Raw genomic sequence first — 24,439 nt, 5'->3', positions numbered from 1 at the left:
CTCTTTATGCCTTCATGGAGGGGAGTCCTGTGCGACATGCAGTAATGGAGAAGATTTCACAAGAAGTAGAATCCCAGTTGAAGACTTTGAAGTCACTGTCAAACACAAGATGGGCATGCAGAGCAGAAGCAGTGGCTGCTGTAAAACAAAACTACTCCATCATTTTACAAGCTTTACAAGAGATTATCAAAACAACTCGCCTTGTTGATGCTAAAATAAAAGCCAGGGGCCTTATCCATGAACTAAATTCATTCAAGTTCATCTTTGCCCTTCACATGATGCACCCTATTCTCCAGATGGTGGTAAAAGTGAGTAAGGCTCATCAAGCTCCAGATTTCAATTTACTTACTGCAATGACAGGGGTGAAAAGCTTGCGTAACTCTTTGGCTGCGATGAGAAGTGGGCCAGAATATTTTCAATCTATTTTCAATTACAGTGTGAAAATGTGTGTAGAGAATGATATATCGATTCCCCCAGTTAAGAAGAGAAAAACGTCCACTCGGATTGATGACGCATTTGAGTCTCAGCATCACTTTGATACAAAAGAGGAGCAGGAGAGAATAACTTCATTTTACCCACTCCTAGACTCAGTGATTACGGGCATTGACCAGTGATTTGAACAGGAGATTTGTAAAATTGTGACTTCAATGGGAAAACTGCTGAGCTTAGACATTGGCAGGGACGATATGAGAATCATTGCTAACAAATTTAAAGTGTCCTTGGATGAGTTGGAAGCTGAAGTCGGATTGCTTCAGGGTTATGACGGATCTGTTCCTAAAGGTAGCACTACGAACACCACCAGAGAGTGGCTTGATTGGCTAAAGGAATCGGATCGGTCTTCTATGTTCCAGGCCTTTTACAAATCTATTCAATGCTTTGCCGTCTTACCTGTTACAAGCTGTTCATGTGAAAGAGCCTTTTCAAAACTAGCACATGTAAAAAACAAACTAAGAAGTACAATGTCCCAACAGCGCCTCGACTCACTCATGATTTTGTACACTGAACAAGAATTGGCTTCGTCAGTTAATTACAATGATGTGATTGAGGAATGTAAGTCCATAACACCTGGTGAGTGATGTCTCATTCTCTAGGACAGGAAGATGAAGAAACCTTAATCTGTTTTGGTCAATTTGGGTTAGCTCATTATCTGGTTAAAGATAAAGATCATGAAAATTGACTATATCTTTGTATACGCCTGGTTATCACTACAGCAAAAATTTGGTATTTTGTGTCTCATTTTTTAAGTTTGTATTTTTTAAGTAAAGTTTAGTTGTTAATTTAAAAAAAATTTAGTTACGTTTTAGTTTCTTTAGTTTGTTTGATGAATAAAAATAATGTCCTTTATGACTGAGTATTCAATAAATGTTCGCCTTTAAAAAAAAATTAAAATTATATTCCCTTGGTGCACACCTTAATGAAATGTGCTGCGCATGCCTATGATTCTATTATTAAGAGTTTGATTAAAACTGCATTTAATTTTTTAATCATTTGACAGCCCTAATTATTACTGATCTGGTGAAACCAGGTTAATTGCAGACGATTGCGTGGCTACTGGCAGTCCTGGGCTGGGCAATGTCCCCTCCTGACCTCAAGTCCAATCTTCAGGGCGCTATGTGCAGGGACTTTTTCTCAACTGCAGACTATATGACCAAAAAATCACCAAAAGTGACTTCAGTGCTCTCCTGGACAGTTCTCAATAATACATTCCTATTATTGATTAAATCAAACCATCTTATACCCAGTAGTCACCACTGACAATGCATATGAAATGCCTCCAGCCTCCTGATGTCTTGTTTAAGCAACATCTATGTTTCAGAATCAGATCCATATAAGAGGCTCAGAAGTACACAGGTTTGATAAATCCGTACTTTTGTATATAGTTTCACCTTCTTTTGGCTCCAGGGCCTGTGCAGGTCCTTCGTTGAGGCTACTAAACCGATTCTCCTTAGGATGTCTGGCTGGCTACAACCATTTCATGACAACTTACTGTCTGGACAGATGAAATTGTCCACTATTTCCACAGTTTGTCTAGCAGCACAGCTATCTTGTATTACAACTTTTGCACTGACACTCTGGATTTTTGTTTTTGCCCAGGAAATCCTTAGTACCAGGGCAGCTGCCACATGCAGGAAGCTCTCTAGTATGTCTGTAAGGTCATTTGCACCCTGGCTGAAGAGGATGATATCACCCGCATAATCCAGTTTGGTAAAAGAAGTTGATCCAAGTTATACTGGTATTTGTGAAGACATGTTCAAGGAGCCAATCCATTGGATGGCAGAACAGGGCTGGGGGCAGGACATATTGAGTAGTACAAGTACAGTGATATGGTCCAGTATGCCATACCAGTAAGATATTTATAGTTGGCATGGTATACCGGAAAGACATAGGAGGAGCCCACTCCCAGTACTTCCACGCAGCTGCATGTCCTGTGTCCTCCTGCCTGTGGTCTACAGGGGTGGGGGTGGGGTGCTGGGAGCAGTGCAGCAGCCATGCTGGAGGAGCTGCTGGCGTGGGGCAGCCTGGCGGCCCCATGTTCTTCTGCTCCTTTCGCCACTGCAGTTCCGGAGAGCCCTGATCTCCCAGGAACCACAATAACGAAAGGAGCAGAACATGATGCCGCCAGGTGGCCCCACGCCGGCAGCTCCTCCGGTGCGGCTGTACCACCCCCAGCCCTTCCACACAGCTGCACCTCCTGAGTCCTCCTGCCTGGGGTCTGTACAGCAGAAGTCTCTGGCACAGTGGTAGGAGGACAGAAACCCCCACTCCCCGACAGGTAACATGGGATAGATGTGGATCATGGGGAGAGGACAGGGAAAGCACGGGGGCCCCAGGCTGGGGGTGGGTGGAGTCATGTGGGAGGTCACGTGCCCCCCCCTTTGTCTCCCTCCCATGAGTGCAGCATACTGGCAAGAAATGATTTCTACTTGCACCACTGGACATATCCCTGCTTCACCCCAGATCTAATGTAAAACCTGTCAGACCTATGGGTCCCTCATTGCATCCGTGCCCGTGAGTCATTATGTAGATCTTGAATTAATCTCACGAAGATGTCGGGAACACCATTGCCTCACAGGGCCTTCCACAGGTCAGATCTATCGACAGAACTGAAGGCTGCCTTTAGGTCTATGTATGCTGCTGCCAAAGGACAATTGAATTCGTAACTGATCTCAGATAAAAGATGAAGAGGAAATATACCGTCCATTGTAGATCACCGAGCAGTGAAGCCTGAATGCTCTGAGCAATGATGTTTTACAAGGAAAGGCTGGAGCTGGGCAAGTAGGAAACATGTAAAAACTTTCCCAAGAACATTAAGCAGAGTTATTGACCTGTAGCTGCTGCACTCAGTGTGTGGGACTTTCTCCTTATAAAGTGGGTTGATGATCCCCTCCTTTCACTCTACTGGTACCTTCACAGTAGTCCACGCCTGGACAAAAAGTTGGTATAATGCTACACTTATGGGCTCTATGGCACACCTGATAAGTTTGGGTGTTATGCCAGCAGTTCCAGGGGATGCCTGTTTCACAGATTCTATAATATCCAGCAGCATTCAAAAAACAAAGATTCAAGAGGAACAAAGGAAGCCCCCAATCCTGCAAACACTTACAACCATAAAATTCCATTGATTTCAATCGGACTACTCCGAGTTAAGAATGTGCGTGTTTAATGTATTGGAACCTAACTCATCTCAGCCAGACAGTGAATCAGCTACAAACAGCCTCCTTTCCACCTGCCATCTCTGGGAATATGCCCTCAACCTTCTACAAAAAATATTTTAAATAAATAAAGGGCTTTTTAGTTGATTTTGCCAACTCTCATGATTTTATCATGAGTCTTGAAATAATTGGTGTTTTCTTAAAGCTGCAGATCCTAAAGTCACATGTCTACATGAGAATTCCAGCTTTCATAAACAAAAACAAATTTCTAGCTGATTACTGAGAAAAGCATGGAAATATGTCCCCAGTGTATCTTAAAGGCTCACAAACCAGAAGGCAAATAAAGAAAAAGAACCTAAAACGTATTATTAATTTTCATCTCATTAGTTTTCACCCAATTTCATGATGTTGAGGTCTTACTCATGATATGGAGCCTTTGGGGTTGCTTCATAAATGCTAAGGGCTCAGTTCTGAATTGTGGCTGAGTTGAGAGAGACATAGTTCTTCATGAGCAAGCAAGAGAGACTAATCCAGATTGGTTTTCTAGGAACTCCAGCCACCACCTCTCTAAGCAAGCTTATTAAGGTTGAAAACACAAATTGTTTTTGGCTGATTAATAATCCTGAGGCAGAACACTCCTGTCTTAAAAATTCTCAGAACTGGTTTATACAAATTAACTAATTTGTGGATGTTAGTACACCATATATAAAAACTGATATAATCACAAAAGTCTAATAGATTATTAGTGACTATACTGTGAGGGTCTGCTGCCCTCTAGTAAAAAAGCGTTGAATAGCAAAGTAATTAAGTCTTACCATTACAACATCTTTTAAAATGGAAGCATGCAGTACTCATAAATATGAGCTCTGGCTTTGATGGGAAGGCTAATATGGAAATAGGAAAGCACATAAGTCTTCCAGATACTGTAACTTAAAAGAAAACTGCACTTAGTTTTGCTCAGAGTAATGTTCTGAATAAAGGTCTCATAATATAATCTTCAACCCTATGCCCAGCTGAGCACAAAAGAACTCTGATCGGGAAGTAGGGAGGAATCCTTCCTCCAGCCTATGAGGGGGAAAAGAGCTGCAAAGTGGCTACTACTCCAGCTTAATAGCTGGGGTACCCTCTGCAGTCCTCATGCCCCTCTTCTGCAGACACCAAAGACTTGAAAGTCTGTGCAGTGGTCAATCAACCTTCTCCTTACCCTACCCTGTTTCTGCTGTGCTCTAAAAAGACTGCTGCCTTAGGAGATGCCACATAGCTGGCCTCCAGTGTTGCACATGTACAGTAAGTCCTCGCTTAATGTTGTAGTTATGTGCCTGAAAAATGCGACTTTAAGCAAAACAATGTTAAGCGAATCCAAATTCCCCATAAGAATTAATGTAAATGGGGTGGAGGGTGGGGTTAGGGTCCACGGAATTTTTTTTTGCCAGACAAAAGACTATATTATATATATATATACACAGTATAAGTTTTAAACCATTTAATACTGTACACAGCAATGGTGATTGTGAAGCTTGGTTGAGGTGGTGGAGTCAGAGGGTGGGATATTTCCCAGGGAATGCCTTACTGCTAAATGATGAACTAGCACTCGGCTGAGCCCTCAAGGGTTAACACATTGTTGTTAATGTAGCCTCACACTCTACAAGGCAGCACAAATGGAGGGAAGGGAGACAGCATGGCAGAGCGAGACAGAGACACACACCCTGTGTGTGTGAGAGAGAGAAACATGCATTGCCCCTTTAAGTACACTGACTGCACTTTAAGTACATTGCCTTTTTAGATCAGCAAGTTGAGATAGCAGCTACTGCCAGCAAATTCCCTCCATCTGAGCCCTGCCATGTCCCCCCCTGCTCTGTGGAGCTGGGCCAATGGGGTGAAAGAGCAGTGGGGAGTGGGACACCCTGACATTAGCACCCCCTCCCCCTCGCACAGCAAGCAGGAGGCTCCCGGGAGCAGCTCCATGGCAGAGGGCAGGAGCAGCACATGGCAGTGGGGGGAGGGACAGCTGAACTGTCCGGCAATTGATAGCCTGCTGGGTGGCTGCCACACAGGGAACTTAAGGGAGCTGATGGGGGGCTGCTGGTCCACCCTGGTTCCAATCCCTCACCAGCTAGCTAGCTCCAACAGGCTGCTCTTTCTGGAAGCAGTGGACAAAGCAGGCGGCTGCCAAACAGCATTATAAGGGAGCATTGTGCAACTTTAAATGAGCATGTTCCCTAATTGATCAGCAACGTAACAATGAAACAATGTTAACCGGGATGACTTTAAGTGAGGAGTTACTGTAGACATCATGTGAGCTGCAAACTGCCACTGTTCAGGACTCTTCTCATCTGCAGGTGAAAGGGAGGATTTGGGCCATACATAAGCACCACTATTTCTGGCTCTGTCTTGAAGCAAATAATATATCTTTGTGAAACAAGTATCGGGGTCCAGGTAAGATGCCTAAGAAATTGTAAACGACTTTCCATGCTTTAATACTGGTTGAACAATTTGATGAAGACCTGTAGTGTTTAACAGTGTATTTTCATGAAAAGGTTAATGTTTACATATGATTCTCTATCTGGCTCAGTTTGCGGCATGTAAGGAAAATGGCTGCCATAAAGTCTTTCAAATTAATGTGTGCTTCTCATTAGTGGGAACATCAATGAATTAAATATATTAAAAAATCGACACCAGTGCAAGGGCTATGGAATGGTTTTTCTGTCACTCAGTAGTTCAGCTATAACCTATAAATTTAGAACAGCACAGAAATTAGTTATATAGCACCTTTCCTATTCAACAGGGTTTACAAAGTGATGAGTTAGATGCTGGCAATACACTGACTGTGTAAGCAAGGGGATTCTGGAGGAACCTGCTCTTCTGAGTGACCTTGTCTGCTTCTGCTTCCCATTTCAGCCCCTTTAGCTCTCCATGCTGTCCATCATCTTTCAATCTCTCCCACTGATTCTGTTCCCTACTTCTGCCACTCCCCGTACCCATTCTTTCCCCACCACCCCAATTTCCCAAAGTCTCTGCTCCCCTTTTCTAGTATTCTCACCTTCCTTGCCAGCAGAACACACCAGGGCAGCCAGCCAGAGGTATCTCTGCCTCCTCCTCCCAGCTACCCTAGGCTTACTTGGATCCAAAGGAGGGAGCTGTGAGAGCAAAGGGAGATGGAGGTAGTCCGCCTGCAATTTCTCTACTATAGAAGCCAACTGTGGTTGGAAAGAGGATCTGTTGGTGTCATAAACAGATAGTTAAGGGTTAATGCCTCTTTTACCTGTAAAGGGTTAAAAAGTTCACCTAGCCTAGCTGACACCTGACCAGAGGAACCAATGGGGGAACAAGATGTTTCAAAAGGAAGGAGGGAAGTTTTCCTTTGTTTAGAGTCTCAGTTTCAGCCGGAGTGGAAAAGATCAAGGAACCAGCCTCTTACCAGAGTAGTAAGTTTAGAAGGGAATAAATAGGTTTATGTTTATTTCTTTGTAACCTGTCTTGTGCAATTAGAGGTAGAATCAAATTGGATATTGGGGTATTTTCATTGGTGTACTAAGTTTTTGCCCAGGGGAACATCCTCTGTGTTTTGAATCTGTTGTCTGTGAGAGTAGCTGGTATGCTAATCTCTCCCAGAGGGTTTTCTTTTACCTTTCTTTTCTTTAATTAAAAGTATTTTTCTTAATACCTGATTGATTTTTCCTTGTTTTTTAGATCCAAGGGGGTTGGATCTGGATCCACCAGAAGTTGGTGGGAGAAAGGAGGGGGAATGGTTAATTTCTCCTTGTTTTAAGATCCAAGGGGTTTGGATCTGTGTTCACCAGGAAATTGGTGAAGTCTCTCAAGGCTACCCTGGGAGGGGAAGGTTTTGGGGGGAAAAGGGGAGTTCCAGATGGAGGGATCTGGATAGTAGCAGCGATACCAGATCTAAGCTAGTAATTAAGCTTAGAAGTGTCCATGCAGGTCCCCACATCTGTACCCTAAAGTTCAGAGTGGGGAAGGAACCTTGACAGTTGGGAAGTTCCTGAAATCTTGCTAGATGCCTGATATCCTAGGAGGATTGCAGGGATGCCTTGGGAGCTGTTAAACAATGTCATGTGAGTTGCTAACTCTTCTGATTTTAGATGCTTTGTTTCAAATTGTATTATTTTCTGATTTCTACCAGCAAACTCATGAATTTTGCTTAGTTAAAATGACTGCCATCTCTGATTACTTCCAGTGGGAGGGACTGACTAGGCTGCCCTCAGTTCTGATTAAACCATTTCCTGACTACTACCCCTAATAAAGATGGCCCCCAACTTCCATTTTTTCTAATAAGACAGAAGCCAGGCTGTCCTCAGGGAGGATGGCTACTCTTAGTGCTTATAGCTGATGAATGGTGAGTAAACATGGGAAGGGAGGCTGCAGGGAGATTGAGGAGGGAGCACTAGGGAATAGGAGAAAGGAGTCTCTGAGGGTTACAGGGTTGAGACAGAAAAGGAAACGGAGGGAAATGCAGGGAAATGAGCACAAGAAGGGATACAGCAAGGACACATCCTGTGCAATTATAGTTGACCCCTGGGATGTTTTAAGGCCCACTGAATTTGAACTCTGATGGGACTTGTGTATGATAAATATATGACCTTGTCCTGATAACTTTATTAGTGGGATACTTTTATTTTGAAATTTAAACTATAACGGGGAATTAACCTCCCTCACTGGCGGGAGAGGCTAAGACCCAGAAACTGGAAACAGAACAAAACATACTCCTGGGGAAATTCTGTACCATTGCATATGCACAGATTTTATGTCCCCTGCAGGTTTCTTTGCTTCCCTGCCTAAAAATGACTTTCTGATGGGGAAGCAAAGGGAAGTCACAAGAGCTGTCATGCAGCCCTCCCCAGCAATATGTTTCCGGGGGCCCAGCAGAGAGAGAAATCACTGTGGGGCAGGAGGTGGGAATGGGGAAGACCTGGCTGGTGGCTCCCACCCTGAACTGGCTCAGTTGCTAGTCCCGGCTGGGCTGGGAAGGACAGGACTTCTTCTCTTGCATGACCCACCCCTAGATTTCTCCCCTGGCTGAAGGAAGCTCTGCAAACTCCCACCCCACCATCCTCTGCTTCCTGCACTCATCACTCCTCAGCTGCAGGGGAAGGGATCCCTGTACAGAATGCTGCTCCCCCATCTGCCTAACCCCTATGCATCCAGATGCTCTCCCCATATCCAGACCCTCCCACCAAGCCTCACTCCCTGCACTCAGAACTCCCCCCGCATGAGTCCCACTCCCCCTGCACCACCCTGATGAGTCACCTGCACCCAGATCTCCACCCCGCTGAGCCCAACCAGTTGCATCTGGATCCCCCCCACTCAAATTCCCCTGCTGAGCTCTAGCCCCCCCCACCAAGACCCTCCCCACTGAGCCCAAACCAAGTTTCATATGGACTCCTGCAGAGTCCCATTACCATTCCACCCAGAACCCCCAACGAGCTCCTGTGCACCCAGATCCCCCACTGAGCTGCCTGCACCCAGATTGCCTCACACAGAACCCTCTCAACCCACACCTGGATCCCCCCGGCACTAAGCCCCTCCACACTTGGATCCTGGCTTGCTGAGCCTGCACACACCTTGCACGGAGGGTCAGGGCCCTGCGGTGTTTGTAGGACAGGCCTGGTCTTTGCACTGTGTCAGGGCAGGGTGCAGCCTCCCCGCTGAGTCTGTGGGTGGAGGGGAATGCACAGTGATCTCTGTGCTGCCACTGGCCTGTGCTCCCCAATGCCATGCTGGAGCCTCCACATTTCTTTGACAATTTGCAGAATTTTAAAACAGTGTGTGCAGAATGTTTGTGTGCCTGTTTGGCACAGACTGCACTCAGGCGTGGAACCACCTCTGCAGCACACTGTCGCTCAACCACGCCTGGCTACACATGTCAGCACCGGCAGGGGCCACACACACTGGTTCCCTGCACGCTTCCCCCCCGGCAACGGGTCCTGCGTGAGGGCACGCTCCGCCCACCCCCTACCCCGAGCCCTCTGGACCTCTTCATCGGGCCCCTGCCCCGTGGACCCGACCGGCCCCCCCGCCCCTTCTCCGCCAGCCGGCTGCACGATCTGCAGCCGGTCCATTTCCAAACCGCGCCAAGGAAGCAGCTCTACGCGCTCGTGCTCCACACCCTTCACTTCCTCACCCTCGTGTCCCGCCCCAACACCAAGTGGCGAGACCTCTTGCCACCTCTGGAGGGTGAGGAGCCCCGGTGGACCAGCCTGTACTCCACCCTGTTCCTGAGGCCCGTCGGGGACATCAGTTGGCGGCTCTCCATGGGGCCGTGAGCACGGGTGTGTACTTGGCACGGTTTACCCGTCCCAGACACCTGCCCCTTCTGCGGCGTGAGGGAGACCCTGGCGCACGGTTACGTAGAGTGCGCCAGGCTGCAGCCCCTATACCGGCTCCTCACTAATATCCTCTTGCGTTTCTGGCTGCACTTTTCCCCCCACCTGCTTCTCCATGCACTCCCTATCCGTGGCCCCACGAAGTCACGGGACCTCCTGGTCAACCTCCTCCTCGCCCTGGCAAAAATGGCCATCTATGTGACCAGGGAGAGGCGGTTGGCCAATGGAGACTCCTGCGACTGTGGGACTTGTTTCTGATCCTTAGTCCGTTCACGTCTCCGGGCGGAGTTCCTCTGGGCGGCGTCCGCTGGCTCCCTTGACGCCTTCGAGGAGCAGTGGGCGCTGTCCGGGGTTCTCTGCTCGGTGTCCCCATCAGGCTCCCTTCTTATGACCCTTTGACCGCACTCCTGTCCCTGTTCTTTTATTAGTTGTCCCCCGCAATTAGTGGGTTTCTGAGGCCCTGTGGAAGCTCCCCTTAGGCTGGGGGGGGGGGTTCCATTAGCATGGGGCGGGCTTTGCCCGCCCCGTTTCCTGGAAACCCAACAGATTCCTTCCCCCCCCCACCCCCCGGCAACCAGTCATGGGGCAGCGGTGCGAGGTTCCCCGGCCCCTCACGGACACAAACCCGCAGAGGTAAGTCCCCTCCCCCACCCCGGGCGCCCTAGGCGAGCCAGGGGCAGCGCCGAGCGCCGCTGCAGCCAATGGGAGTCAAGTTTCCACCGTCCTCAAGCGCGCTCCCTTGGCTCCGCCCTCCCTTCGAAGGCCGCCACTGCAGTCACGTGATCGCTCCCCCCTCCCTTCTCTCCCCGCTCACATAAGATGGCGGCGGCTGTGCAGGCGCGGGTGGGCGCTCTAGTCCCCCGCCCTCTATGGTTGCGCGAGGCACGCTAGCCCGGCGCGGCACTCTATGGTGCGGCGCGCAGTCGCTCCCCCTTGCCGCCGCTGGGGCTGGCCGGGCGGGCCGGCAGGGGGCGCTGTGACTGCCCGGTTATCATGCTCTGGGGAGGGGGAGCCGGGGCTGGGCCGCGGCGCGCTGCTGCTGCGGGGCGAGTGTCTGGGCTGCGCGGTGCCGGGCCCGGCGGGATGTTCCGCAAGGCGCGGCGGGTGAACGTGCGGAAGCGGAACGACTCGGAGGAGGAGGACGAGGAGCGAGAGCGGGACGAGGAGCCGCAGGAGCCGCTGGGGGCGGACGGGCCCGGCGAAGCCGCCATGGCCCAGGCGGCCCCGCTCCTGCCGCTTCCCACCGGCTGCGTCCCGCTCGCCGTCCCCGCCCTGACTACGGGCTACGGGGCGGGGAGCGGCCTAGGCCCGGGCTTCGGCCCCGGCCTGGCCGCGCTGCTGCCCCCGCCGCCGCCGCCGCCACAGCCGCCGCCACAGCAGGGGAACGGGCTGCCGGGGGCCGGGCGGGCCAAGGAGCGGGAGCGGGAGCGGAAGCGGCTGCGGGAGAACAAAGAGGCGGCGGCGGCGGCGCCGCGGGCCAGTCTGCTCAGCTTCCAGGACGAGGTGGAGGGTGAGTGGGGCCGGGCCGCGGGCGGGTCGCCCCGGCTGCACGTAGCCAGCCCCGGGAGGCCGTGTCCCGTCGGGGGTTCGCGGCTACAAACCTGCCGTCCGCATGACGGCTTGTGCCCCCGCGGTGCTACGCGGGAGGGGAAACGGCCTATCGGTCCATCAGGCCAACCCCCCCCCCGCCGGTGTAGATCCTAGTTCTTCCTTCCCGGGGCCACGTGTGACTCTGAATTTACCTACTTCGGTTTTATATTAAGGCAAAATGTTGAACGTGTGGTTCCCCCACTAAGGACTAAGTGGAAAGGAAAAGTAGCACTTAAAGGGGGGGCATCACAGGGATTCACAGTATGTTGTTTGGGTAATAAAATGAGTGAAAAGGTGTCAATTTTTTATATAAAAAGTGCACATGTGGGTTTTTTCGTTTTGCCTTCTGTTTTTGAGCCTTTAAGATGCAATGGGGGTGGGTGGGTATTTTTATGTCTTAATCTGCAACTGACATAGTTACGAATGTTTTGATGTTCTTGAAGCTCAAACTCCTGGAATCACAACAGCTTTGTTATCACAAGGCTTATGATGAAATCATGAGAGTTTATAGCACTGAAAATATATGTAATTGCAGGGCCTACATGTCAAAACTTTTTATAGTTCTTGTATTTAAACTTTGAATTTAGATTTGTGGGATACTTTTGTTAGTAACTCTACTATGAGGTTGTGCTGTGCACCACGTGAAAAGACTTGACAGATGGTAAATATTTTTGTGAGTTGTAGCTGACCAATCTGTTCCCAGGTCACTTAATGTTTTCTGATTTTCTTTGTTAAAGAAGCTGAAGAAGTTTTTAAAGTGAAAAAATCAAGTTACAGCAAAAAGATAGTAAAACTACTGAAGAAAGAATACAAAGAAGATCTTGAAAAATCAAAGGTTAAACCAGAAGTCAATTCTCCAGCAGATGGTAATTGCAAAATTACTACTAGTAGTAACTTGTATTAGCTGAAAGATTAAATACTGTTCCTAAAAATGGGTTGTGTTAAAGATGCAGTGTCAATTCTGTAGGGGGACTGAGCATTTTACTACCTAGAGTGCTCTACATATTCAGAGCAGTCTGTATAAGCATTAAGTTAATCCTCCTCATAAGCACCATTTTGGCATAGATTAAATTTATCCCCATTTTGTTGATGTGGAAATAGATGTCAAGAGGTGAGGGCTCTTACTAGAAAGCTACACAGTGAATCCTCATTAGAGCTGGGATTAAAACCGTGTAGTTCTTGACTCTCAAGCCTATGCTCATTTCTTTAAATCACTCTGTACTTCTATTTTCTAACAGCTAGAATTTGGAGCTGCACCTAGCACACTCCTCTCCCAGGATGTATCCTCTCAACACAGGTGTTAAAAAGAGAGCATTGAAGTGAAATAGAAAATTGAGGGGTTGGCAGAGTGGAATTCCTTATGTTGAGATCCTATGTTAGAAGAAGTGACCTGTGTCTGTGTATTCCAAACTAAGAACTGGAACAATGAGCATGGGGAGGGGAGGCAGAGACTGAGATGGGGGGAGGGATAGCTCAGCGGTTTGAGCATTGGCCTGCTAAACCCAGGGTTGTGGGTTAAATCCTTGAGGGGGACATGTAGGGATCTGGGGCAAAAATCTATCTGGGATTGGTCCTGCTTTGAGCAGGAGGTTGGACTAGATGACCTCCTGAGGTCCCTTCCAATCCTGATATTCTACGATTCTATGAGAACAGGCTGGAGGAGTGGTTGGGCAAAAAGCTCTCGTACCATTAGAGTACGCACCCTTAGAACCTGCAATAGAATGTAGGGTTCCTAAGTTTCACCATTCCTGCTGTCAGCTAATAACCTACTACTGCTATCAGTTACTGTTAGCTTGGGTGGAGAGTCTGTGCTATGAAGGTTCATGGCCTGCTGATGAATAATGTGAGACTCAGTATGGTTTCAAATGATGGAATTTCTATTTTTTCAGTTTGCTATTTAAAAAAAAAAACCCTAGGAAATTATAAAAAATTCCATTAAGGGAATGTTAATTATAAAATCAAGCACTTAAAAGTGAGAAAATGCCAGAATGAAGGTTGCATTTGCAACCTTCATTTGCCACTGTGTGTATGTTGTTATGATAGTTTATGATCATGTAATTAAAGACTAACTTTGCCCCATGGGATCCCTGCCTCAGTCAGTGCACAAAATGTATGTTGCTCAGGGAGTCAATCATGGTTGTTTAGTTAATAAGCCTGTTGTCTTTAGGACCCCTGCATCACTTGTGGCAGAAAATCTAGGCCTGCCCAGGGATGGCATGTAGAGAATGAGGCAGAGGACTGCAGAAAGTAAAGGGATGGTTTTGTAGTTTACTCAGTTGAATGGAACTGTGACGAGCTGGATTCTATCCCTACCTCTGCCATAGAGTTCCTATGTGATGTTGGGCAAGTCATCTAAACCAAACTTTTTACAGATGGCTACTGTGTTCTCCTCATTTTTTATTTTATTTTTATTTTTTGGTGCCCATCTTGTGGCAGTTGGGGTTGGATTTGCAGAAATGCTGAGTGCATTCAACTGCAACTGAAGTCAATGAGATCTGTGCTCTGAACAAATAAAGAGCTATGAAATGTTAAATGCTCTGAAAATTCAGGCCATAGGCATCTCACATTGGGAACCCAAAATTAGTGTACATTTTTGACAATGCCTCTGTGCCTGTTCCCCTTTTGTAGAATGAAAATAATGTTGCCTTACCTCACATGGGTGTTGTGAAGATGAATGTATGTTTGTGAAGCATTCAGGTGTTACAATGGAGCGTGTCATAGAAAAGCCTCTGTTGAAATGAATAATTATGTCTTCAAAGCAGTGTTTGAGTGGTGTGCAGTAAATCAGGTCTGGGGCCACACACAGATTAATGAGAATAAAATAAAATATTGGACAGCTGCGCATTCAGTGGGTACTGTCCATCTTATGCAGTGAGTGAGGCAGGGTTCCTGTGCAAAAAAAGTGTGTGTTCAGTAATTGAAGACTGTGATAATGCATATGTATGCACAGGCAGCCTTAATTCTGACATTTCCTGGCTCTCAAATGCTTGACTATGTGAACTTAATACTTAATGTTTTCTTGGGTGTCTTCCTATCTGAGACTGGCCAGACTATATAGTGTGAACTTGAGAAGATGTAATTGTTTTTTATTGAAGCCACAACATGTGTTCTTCCCCTTGTAAGTTCAGTAGTTAAAAATTAATGCGATTGTCTGTATCTTGCTTTAGATTGCTGGCTTAAACGTTAGCATATCTGGTAGTATTCTTTAAAAGTGCTTTTAAAAAATGTTCACAGAAAGAAACTGAGTTATAGGCTTTTCTCTTATAGCTGAACAGGCCATAGAGAGAATAGGACAGGTTAAGGATGCAAACCAAGAAGATGGGACTGCAAACAGTGAACAAGGTGAAGAAGAGATGGAAGTTGAAAGTGAGAAGGAGGAAGAAAAGCCTAAAACTGGGGGAGCATTTTCAAGTGCTTTATCATCTCTGAATGTTCTCCGTCCAGGTTTGTACTTTATAGTAAATCTAATTTAGTGGGTATGGAAATGCTGTCTCTAACACTTGGAATGTAATTACTGATATCCAGTCAGCTGTATGCACTCTTCCCAAGCTCAGTGTCTACACATCTTCGAACAGATACCAGAAATGAAAATTTAAAAGTAAATGGAAGTGTCCACTTTCCAACGTTCATCTGTATTGTGCTGGTCCTGTGGAAGAATATAATTGCACACTGTTTTTGAAGAATTATGAAAACTGAACTGATTTAAGAACTAAAATAGGATCATTTAATTTCCACAGTATCAAATACCAGAGTTTAATGTGTTAAAAACAAAGGCTGTAACAAAATGTTTTGTTTTTTTTAAGTTGGGTATTTATATGAATTCCTTCAGGTGCCAAGTTCGTAGAGTAATATTTCAAAATAAATCAAAATGAAGCATAGCTCAAACTGGAGTCTCTGGTCTTTAAAAAACTAAATAAACACCCCTGTTAGTTACAGCATTTGTTTTTTCTAAAACTTTGAAATATTGAACATCCTCAAAATCCACCTCTATTTTTGATAGTTCTCCAACCAACCTATCAGAATATCTTGTGGCGCAGGTTGGCATTATCCTTAATTTAGGCACCAGAAAATGTTCTTACACTTTTGACCCCGTATTTGAGTGTATTGACTGCTGTTAACTTGATTAAATAGAATAAGAAACATTTTCTTGAGACCCTAAGGGCCAAATAAATCAGTTTAAAACATTATTCTTCATGGATTTAATAACTAGAAAATTTGCACATAAGGAAACTTTTTTTGACTGGGGAAATAAGGTTGTTGCCTGCATGTTCACAATCCACAGACAGCCATAAACATGAAATAGAAGGAAAAGATCTTTTATACGTATGCCTAGTTGGGGGAAAAAGATTTCTCCAGTCAACCCACCAGACTAATCTGTTTTGCTTTTAGAAGAAATAGCAAACTGATACAGTGGGTATACTTCAGGTAACTTCACGTCTAAATATATTACCGGTTCTAGCATATTCCTCCTTTTAAGTGAAGGAAATATTTTAATCTGTATTCTCAAGAACTGGAATTAATGTTTTAAGCGTTTTTACTGAAAATAGGTAGGTGAACTTTCCAAACAGAAATTTCCTCTCAAAATAATGTAACTTGGGTACACACAGCAAACTAAGACTGCTTGTACAGAGTTTTCAGACATGTCTTGCGCCTTGTTTCCCTTATTCACCCAACTTTCCTTAGTATCTTTGTCCTACTCTGTCAAATTCTATGGCAGAAGTTCTCAAACTAGGGTCGGGACCCCTTAGGGGGTCATGAGGTTATTACATGGGGAGGTCGCAAGCTGTCAGCCTCCACCCCAAACCCCACTTTTCATCCAGCATTTATAATGGTGTTAAATATAACAAGTGTGTTTAATTTATAAGGGGGGTCATACTCAGAGGCTTGCTATTTGAAAGGGGTCACCAGCACAAAAGTTTGAGAACTACTCTTTCTGTGGTAATCTTTCTGAAGGGACTAAACCTTGAGCAAAATGAGAGGAGAGCTGCTCTCTGTTTTTACCTCCTCACACAGCTCCAGACTCTTATTAAGAAGCTACCCTTTCTCTGAGAGTACCTTCCTAGGGGAATCACCCTCCCTCCCAGCCTAATGGGCTGAGGGAAGCAGAGTAGGGACTTTGTTCCACTGCTGCTTCTGGCTGTTACTGGGAGAGAGATGCCCAACCAGGACTTCCTATTCCATGCCAGTGACTCCAGGAGGAAACTCCCAAGGGCTTACCACAGAGGCTGAGGGAAGCAGAACAGAACTTCCTATTGGAGTGGGTCCAGCCTCCAGAGTCCCAATCTTGTTTAGCACTACTGTAATACTAATAACAGGAATTCTAGACTGATGAACCTTGATTTGCTGATTTATTGGAAGGTTAGTACCATTTTGGCTCCCCTAGTCATCAGGAACACATGAGCAAGGGAAAAGAGCTGCCACCAACAATAGTTTGTGTCTAAACTTAGAAAATTTCAAGAAAGAATTGAATCTAGAAAACTATTCACTTGGCTATATCAGCGATATGCAACAGGTGATGATATGCTGTATGTATGAAGCTTGTATATACTGCTGCATTTTCTGAAAGCCTGTGAAATATCTTTCAGGGCTTGCCTATCAGAATAGGTTCTTTTGGATTTTTTCTCTGGTTTCCTGAACAGGGAGAAAAAATGTTTGCCCTTCTTGCCCCTGGAATGTATTAAAGAAGGCCTGAAACATATATATTTTTAAATTGTCTTCTATTTTTCTTGTGGAATATCTTGTCTTCCCTGTCTTTGCTGGAGGACTCTTAAGTTCTTAAGAGCAGAAGGGGGACCTTTCTTAGGCCTCAGTGGAAAGGGGTGAGAATGCTTTAACCATTAAAAATCTTTTCTGCTTGGATTCATCTGTTTTTCTTACTGATAACAAATACTGATGAGTCGATGTCTGCAGTACCATTTTTCTCAGCTGGTGTGGCAGTAGACAAGTAGCAAAGAGTCTCACTGTGAGTTTGGTTGCAGTGATTGGCTGTTTAACCTTGTTAAACGTATGTTTCCAGGAGAAATCCCAGATGCTGCTTTTATTCATGCTGCTAGAAAAAAGCGTCAAATGGCTCGGGAACTTGGGGACTTTACGCCTATTGACAACGAGACGGGCAAAGGCCGCCTTGTTCGAGAAGATGAAAATGATGCCAGTGATGACGAAGATGATGATGAGAAGAGAAGAATAGTATTCTCAGTGAAGGAAAAATCCCAAAGGCAAAAGATTGCGGAGGAAATAGGTAAAACGTTTTTTTGAAGGAAGGTAGCATATCTAATAAATATAGAAACTATTTTCATTGTAGGTTACTCACCCTGACCTTTACAAGCCCTTAAACAAAATGTTCTGCATAGCTAATAGCAGTTCTGGTTTCCCATAATCCACATTGTACTTTGGTATAGAATATTTTATTTGAACTCAGTGTCATAAAACTTTAATGATCCATTTGAAAGAATTATGGTAAAGTAGAATCTAGCTAATAAACACCCTCAATTTGCACACGAAAATGGCCCCTTTTTGCTTTTGAGCAAAGCTTTGATAGCACAGTGCTTTTCTGAAGTTTCATGAAAACTTAATTATACAAAATATTTGTGGTGAACTCTTAGGTATAAACTAATTAAAGCTATGCTTGTCAAATGAACAAAATGTATCATGCCATATTATTCTTTTGATTATTTACTAGCTAATGTGTAAATTAACTTATGGCAGATCTGGTCATGGAAGATTAGCAAGGTTCTACTGCATAGGCTTGTAATAAACATTAGATGTTTTTTCTTACTCTGTTTATGTAAATTTAACTATTGGAATTTGGAATGAAATATTCTTGGTATATAGCCATTATCTCCATTTTTATCTTGTCTGTTCGTTTCCCCTGTGTGCTCAGGTATTGAGGGAAGTGATGACGAAGCTCTCGTAACTGGGGAACAGGATGAAGAACTCAGTCGATGGGAACAGGAACAGATACGAAAAGGAATTAACATACCTCAGGCATGTATTCAAATAGTTCAAAAAAGATGGTATATTTTTTGGAAAAGGGTTTTTAACGTTTCAGTGCATATACTGACTAAAACTTCCCCAAACTCAAACCAGTATTGTGCTGGCTGGTATAATTTGATCTGATGAGATTAGTGGTGTAACTTTAATTTATAAAGTCCTCTCATATGGAAGTAGATGTCTTGCTCCTGCTTTCTATTCATTATGGAAGAGTAATGAGCATTGTGGTAGCATTGACCAGCACTTACTAGCTAACTAGGGCCAGTAAGTAACGAAGCTTTGAAGTAGGCTTTGTTTTATTCTTCCAGTCCAGAATGTTAGGCATGCATGGCCCGATACTGCTGCAACTAAAGTCAATGGGAGTTTTGCAACTGAGTTCAGTGGGAGCAATATCAAGTCACACTGGCAAGATATTACAATAAACTCTAAAGCCTTAATAAACATACATGTTCATCCCAGATGCACCAATGCCTGAGCCTGGTTTTGACTCGAGCTAGGAGAAATGTTTTTGCCAAAAAATGCAGATTTGGGTTGAATGAAAAAATATGTGAATTCATGTTGGATTTACCAAACTGGTTTGGTGGGAGGGGAATGTGAAAAACTTCTTGTTAATAAAAAAAAAAACAACCACCCAGAAACCTCAAAACATTCAATTTTGACACTTTTAAAACAAAACATTTTGATCTTTGTATATTCAAATCAACATTTTGTTTCAAAATTTACTACTTTTTTGACATTTCATTTTGGATTCAACGAAAACTTTCTGACTCAAAATTAATTTTTTTTATTAGTACGGTCAGCAAACTGAAAACTCATTTGTACAGCTCTACCTATGACCTCTTGGGAAGACTCAGTACCTGTGTAGGATTATGCCTTGTGGTAGCTGCGATTCGTGGCTTTTCAGAAATGGTGAAGTAGCTGGCCCAGAGTTGGAAGGGGACACTAGTTGGCCTTGAAAGCTGTTTTCTGAAATTGTTTAAGGGCTTTTATGATTTGTAAGGGTTGTTATGCTGTATTAACAGCAGAGATTAGTACAGCCTAGGATATTTAGTAATTGGGTGTTGCAGGCTTGCTGAAAGTAGAACTCATTCAGTAGTATGCCATGAACTATTACTACAAATAATAACCATGCTAAGAAATTCTCCATGGAAGAGATTGCTTCTGTTAATTACTGTACACCATAATTCTGTGACCATCTTGGCTCTGTTTGTTCCCATCTATCTTTTTCATTAGGAGGTTATGAAAAATTAATAACCATTGTGATTTGAATAACTTCAACCTCTGCATATAACATGTCAAATCTAAATTACAAAATAATGTTTTTAAAATGAGTAACATAAGCATTTTGAGTATTACATGTCTTGTTTCTATAGGTTCAAGCAAGTCAGCCTACTGAAGTGAATAATCTGTACTACCACAACTCTTACCAGACAATGTCTTATGGTTCATCATATGGCATTCCTTACACTTATGCTGCTTATGGATCATCAGAGACCAAGTCTCAAAAAACAGATAATACACTTCCTTTCAAAACTCCCAGTAATGAGATGACTCCTGTTACTATTGATTTGGTAAAGAAACAGCTTAAAGACAGGTAGGGCAGACCATCTTTTTTAGACTTAAAAGACTTGTCCTCTAGCTTTCTGTTCCCTCAGGCACCCTTTAATCTTGAGCAAATGCAGAATTTCATCGCTGGAAAACCATTGACTTGGCACATTTAAAAAAAACCAAAATGAAGATGACATTGAAACTTTGTTCAAAAGTCTGCTTGGATTTCTTCTGTGGAAGTGACGCTTTTAAAATGTGGCAATTTGATCTTTTTGAAGACAGATCTGAGTTGCATCTTCTGGATACTGAAAAATCTTGTCAAGAATTGAAAGGACAGTGAGATATTTAGCTTACGAAGTAACATTTTTATAAAGTGTGTAAATCAGATTTTTTTTCTGAATACATAACAATTTTACATTTTAGGCTAAAATCTGAGGGTTTTTTAGGGCTTAAACATTGTAATCTCCTTGTTAGGTATCAAAAAGATCCTGCTGGATGAACAATCCAATTGCAATGAGAAATATTTTAGAATGAACAGCCCACACTTTTTGTAATATCTTCAAAACTGGTTTGTATGCCCCTTGTCTTAAAAACTTTCCATTAGCTGAAGTGAGTCTAGTCAGTGCAGTATAATAAAGGCTGTGTTATAGATATTTCGTGCTAGATATAGCATAATGCCTTTGCTTCTAATTTAATTTCTTAAGGCTCAGTCTTGCAAGGTTCTAAGCGCCTTCAACTCCTGTTGAGATTAACAGGAGTTGACTGTACTCAGTACCTCGTGGAGTCTAGCCCATTGTAACTTAAGCTACTCTCCTTGCTGGTAAGAACTAGAGAAGGGAGAAAGCATTGACAAATTACAGGCAGTGAATGTATCTTGAAAATATTTTCCTTATAGAAATTTGGTACTTGTGCTCTCTTACTCTGAAACAGATTAATATCTCAACAGTTTGCGTTATATAGACTTTTCGATGTAAATTTATCTATCCATTGTCCCTCAGGTTGGATTCAATGAAAGAATTGAACAAAGCCAATCAGCAGCAACATGAGAAACATCAACAAAGCCGAGAGGACTCTACCAAGGCAATTGAACGATTAGAAGGGTCTTCTGGGGGTATTGGTGAACGGTATAAATTTTTGCAAGAAATGCGAGGGTATGTCCAAGACTTGCTTGAGTGTTTCAGTGAAAAGGTAAGGATGCAAAAACATTAATCTCTTTTCAATAAAACAGAAGTAGGGAAGCTTAGTACAGGCCAAACACATGCCTCCTTGTACTTACACACACCCCAAATAAAAAAATCTGAGCATACTCAACAGAAGGTTTGGTTTTAGAGGTGATGAAAAGTGACTTTTTCATCACACTAAGCTTGTAAAGAGAAGTCTCACTTTTACAGTATAACAGATCTCTGGTGTACTTCCAGTTGGAATGTAAGTGCCGACTTGACTGAAATGTGGTTTTTTTAGAATGTTTAAGAAATTGATTTTATTTTTTTTATTTACTCAAACACTTCCATATACACAGATTGGATGCCATGTTAATGGATAAAGTTAGTATCCATTATTGGTGAATTGTTAGATTGCATTGAGGTAAAACAGGGTTGAGGTGCAACACTGACACTTTTTGGAAGCATTAATGAGTGCCATATAACACATTTCTGCTTTTTGCTGTAAATGTTCTGCTAGTAGACGGCTTAAAATATTCAGCAGTCTGTTTGGCTGGAAAAGTTTTAGAATCAGCATAGCTAGCTGAAAATTTCAGAATTTTTTAGCGCTTTTTTTTTTTTTAAGGCTGCTCTGTTGTATACTTGAAAATTAATTCTTCCAAGTTAATCTCCCATGTAAGATAATGGAAATATCCTTTATACTTCAATTCTGTAAACATTAGTATAGTTAATTGTATGGAAATCTAATCTAATTTACTGTAGTTAAATTTGGTGAAAAGATTACATGCTAATAATCTTATGGGTCATGTGTACATTACACAAGTGAATTGCAATGCAGAGGGGAGAGCATAGATGTAGGCTTTATCACTTCTCTTTTCCTGAAAGTGATTTCTATGTTATATGCAATAGGGAGTTATTTATTACATAAATTACATAAGCCAACAGAACTGATTATTTAAGATGGGGAAAGTAGCAGCTTTTACTTTTCTGTCTGTAGGCTTCCCTTCACACCTACTAAACATTCAGGTTGATAAAGTAATTGATTCTTACTATAGTGAGATTAGCCGCTGTCTGTTGCTGGTGGAGCTCTTCAGAAAATCCCCCATCTGTACTCTGAATCTTCACCACTACGTATCAAGCAGAATGCCTCTGAACAACCGCTGTGTAAGCACTTGAAACACATTACTCTCTAACTTTTTCTCTGAACAGAACAATGCCAGTTGAGACTTCATCTAATCTTTTTAATGTTAACAGTTAAACCAGTGATCAACCATTTAGGGGAAAAAAATTGGGAATAAGTAACTACCTTGGTCCTCAAAACTGAGCTGTGTGGAAGATGAACTGTGTTTATTTCATTTGATCCACTAGCCATGCTATATGCTGCTTAACTGAAGAAGCAAAATTTTTGAACCTGTAGCATTGTTAGCTGACTATAGGTAATGAAGTTGACAACTTATTACTGTCTCATTTTGTTTTTGTGTGTCTAAAGTACAATCCAGATAAATTATGGACTTGGCTTCTCTTCTCAGACCTTGTCTTTATTCAAAATTGCACCAGTTTAAAGGTGTGACTTTTTTAAACAACTGCAAAACAGTGTGGACATCTAATTTGTTTTAAACCAGGTTTATTTAAAAAAAAAAAAGGTGTCCACACCAGTTTGCAGTTTAAATCAGTCTTAAAAATCACACTTTTACATTGGTGCAGTTCCGAATATGTACAAGACATTGGTCTACACTAAAAAACTAACTGACCAGTAATGGACCAAAACCAGTTCTAATACTAACAGTTCAGTTATTTTCAACATTGGTTTAGGGGATCTGTTGCTGACAAACATGGGCAAAAACTGGTCAATTTCCTACTATAGATGGAGGTATTTGAGACTTGAATTTGTTAAATCTACCTTCCTTTAGTATGTCATTGTCTGCTCTCATCTCTCTCTGGATGTTCTATAGATGACTTTTTAGGGTAAAAAAAGGCCTTAACTTTAATATTTGCTAAACCTCGTGCCTATATAAAGCAATACTTTCAATAAGTTGCCAAAAAAATTACATGTAAACTAAGCCCTTGATTCTACAATTGACTGCACCCAAGCATACTCTTGCATCCATACAGAGCAACTTTGGCTTCGGTTGAAGTCCACAGAGGTACATACACAGAGTGAACTGTAAAATTGGGGCCTAATGCAGACAATTTGACTAATATTTAAATATAACATGAAATACCAATTGTTGGTATTAAGTATTCTCATGGTTCTATGTATTCCCTAATTCTGTGGCCACAGAATTTGCACTGGAATCCACAGCCCGTCTTTCATGAATCTGTAATGTGTTATTACAAAGATCTGTAACCCATGAAAAGATAAAACTGTGGGGCAGCATAAAATAACATGGAGGCAGCCACACTGCAGAATTTTCATATTAGGTCGTTAAAACCTCTTTTATTTTATTTAAATGAAACTGCAGCAGTAAAATTTCCAGTCTGAATTTAGAGATGCAGAATTTAGATTCAGGTTGCGCTGGGCCTTGGGTATCTCATGTTGGCTTTATTTTGTGTTAAATTTTATTATAATGCAGTTCATTTACCACTGTAGAAAACTTCACAGAATAAATTTTTTATTAAAGCTAATGTTAAAAAAATTTATATAATACACAGGTTAAGAAAATAGTGTCTGTACATCTGGGCATAGTGCTTAGATATCCACAAATACAAAGTTTGTTTTAAAAGTCATAAGATACATATAATGCATAATCAGCAATAACCCAAATTTAGGTGAATAAATTTAACAATACAGTTTAGATATTAGAATCCAAATACTCAGGTACATCACTCATGAAAAGTTTTACAGAGATGGTTGTGGAAAGTAAAATATATCAATGAGTGAAGATTGTCCTATAGTAATTGAGAATTTAGGGTAGGTTTACTATTGACGTAACTGGTGAGGATTGTGGTTAGTCATTTTCACATTAATGCTGGCACTACAGGGAAACTTTTTGCATGAATGAGCACAAATGGGTTCATGACAATACATTTTTTCTTCACAAAGAGATTGAACAGAGAGATGTGGAAGTTCTAGTGGTTTATAGACTTACTCCTACAATAATGAGAACATTTTAGTTCTATAAAATTGATCTCGTCTCCCTGCTATCCCTGTACCTCC

The 24,439-nt window shown here is 43.1% G+C and overlaps 1 protein-coding gene across 1 annotated transcript in view; it reads left to right on the top strand.

Annotated features, from left to right (window-relative positions):
• The first annotated feature begins 10,969 nt into the window (after nucleotides 1–10,969).
• Nucleotides 10,970–24,439, top strand: part of PAXBP1 (PAX3 and PAX7 binding protein 1) — a 34,643-nt gene continuing 21,173 nt past the window's right edge. Inside the window, exons 1-7 of the mRNA XM_045002335.1 lie at nucleotides 10,970–11,504; nucleotides 12,322–12,450; nucleotides 14,852–15,028; nucleotides 17,601–17,822; nucleotides 18,465–18,568; nucleotides 19,948–20,168; nucleotides 21,121–21,310. Of these exons, the coding sequence (XP_044858270.1) occupies nucleotides 10,988–11,504; nucleotides 12,322–12,450; nucleotides 14,852–15,028; nucleotides 17,601–17,822; nucleotides 18,465–18,568; nucleotides 19,948–20,168; nucleotides 21,121–21,310 (1,560 nt within the window). The 5' untranslated portion in view covers nucleotides 10,970–10,987. The remainder of the gene's footprint in view (nucleotides 11,505–12,321; nucleotides 12,451–14,851; nucleotides 15,029–17,600; nucleotides 17,823–18,464; nucleotides 18,569–19,947; nucleotides 20,169–21,120; nucleotides 21,311–24,439) is intronic.

The sequence above is a fragment of the Mauremys mutica genome, chromosome 1, assembly GCF_020497125.1.
Source record: "Mauremys mutica isolate MM-2020 ecotype Southern chromosome 1, ASM2049712v1, whole genome shotgun sequence".
Taxonomy (NCBI): domain Eukaryota; kingdom Metazoa; phylum Chordata; order Testudines; family Geoemydidae; genus Mauremys; species Mauremys mutica.
The sequence above is the reverse complement of the archived record's forward strand: the minus strand, read 5'-3'. Positions and strand labels throughout refer to the sequence as shown.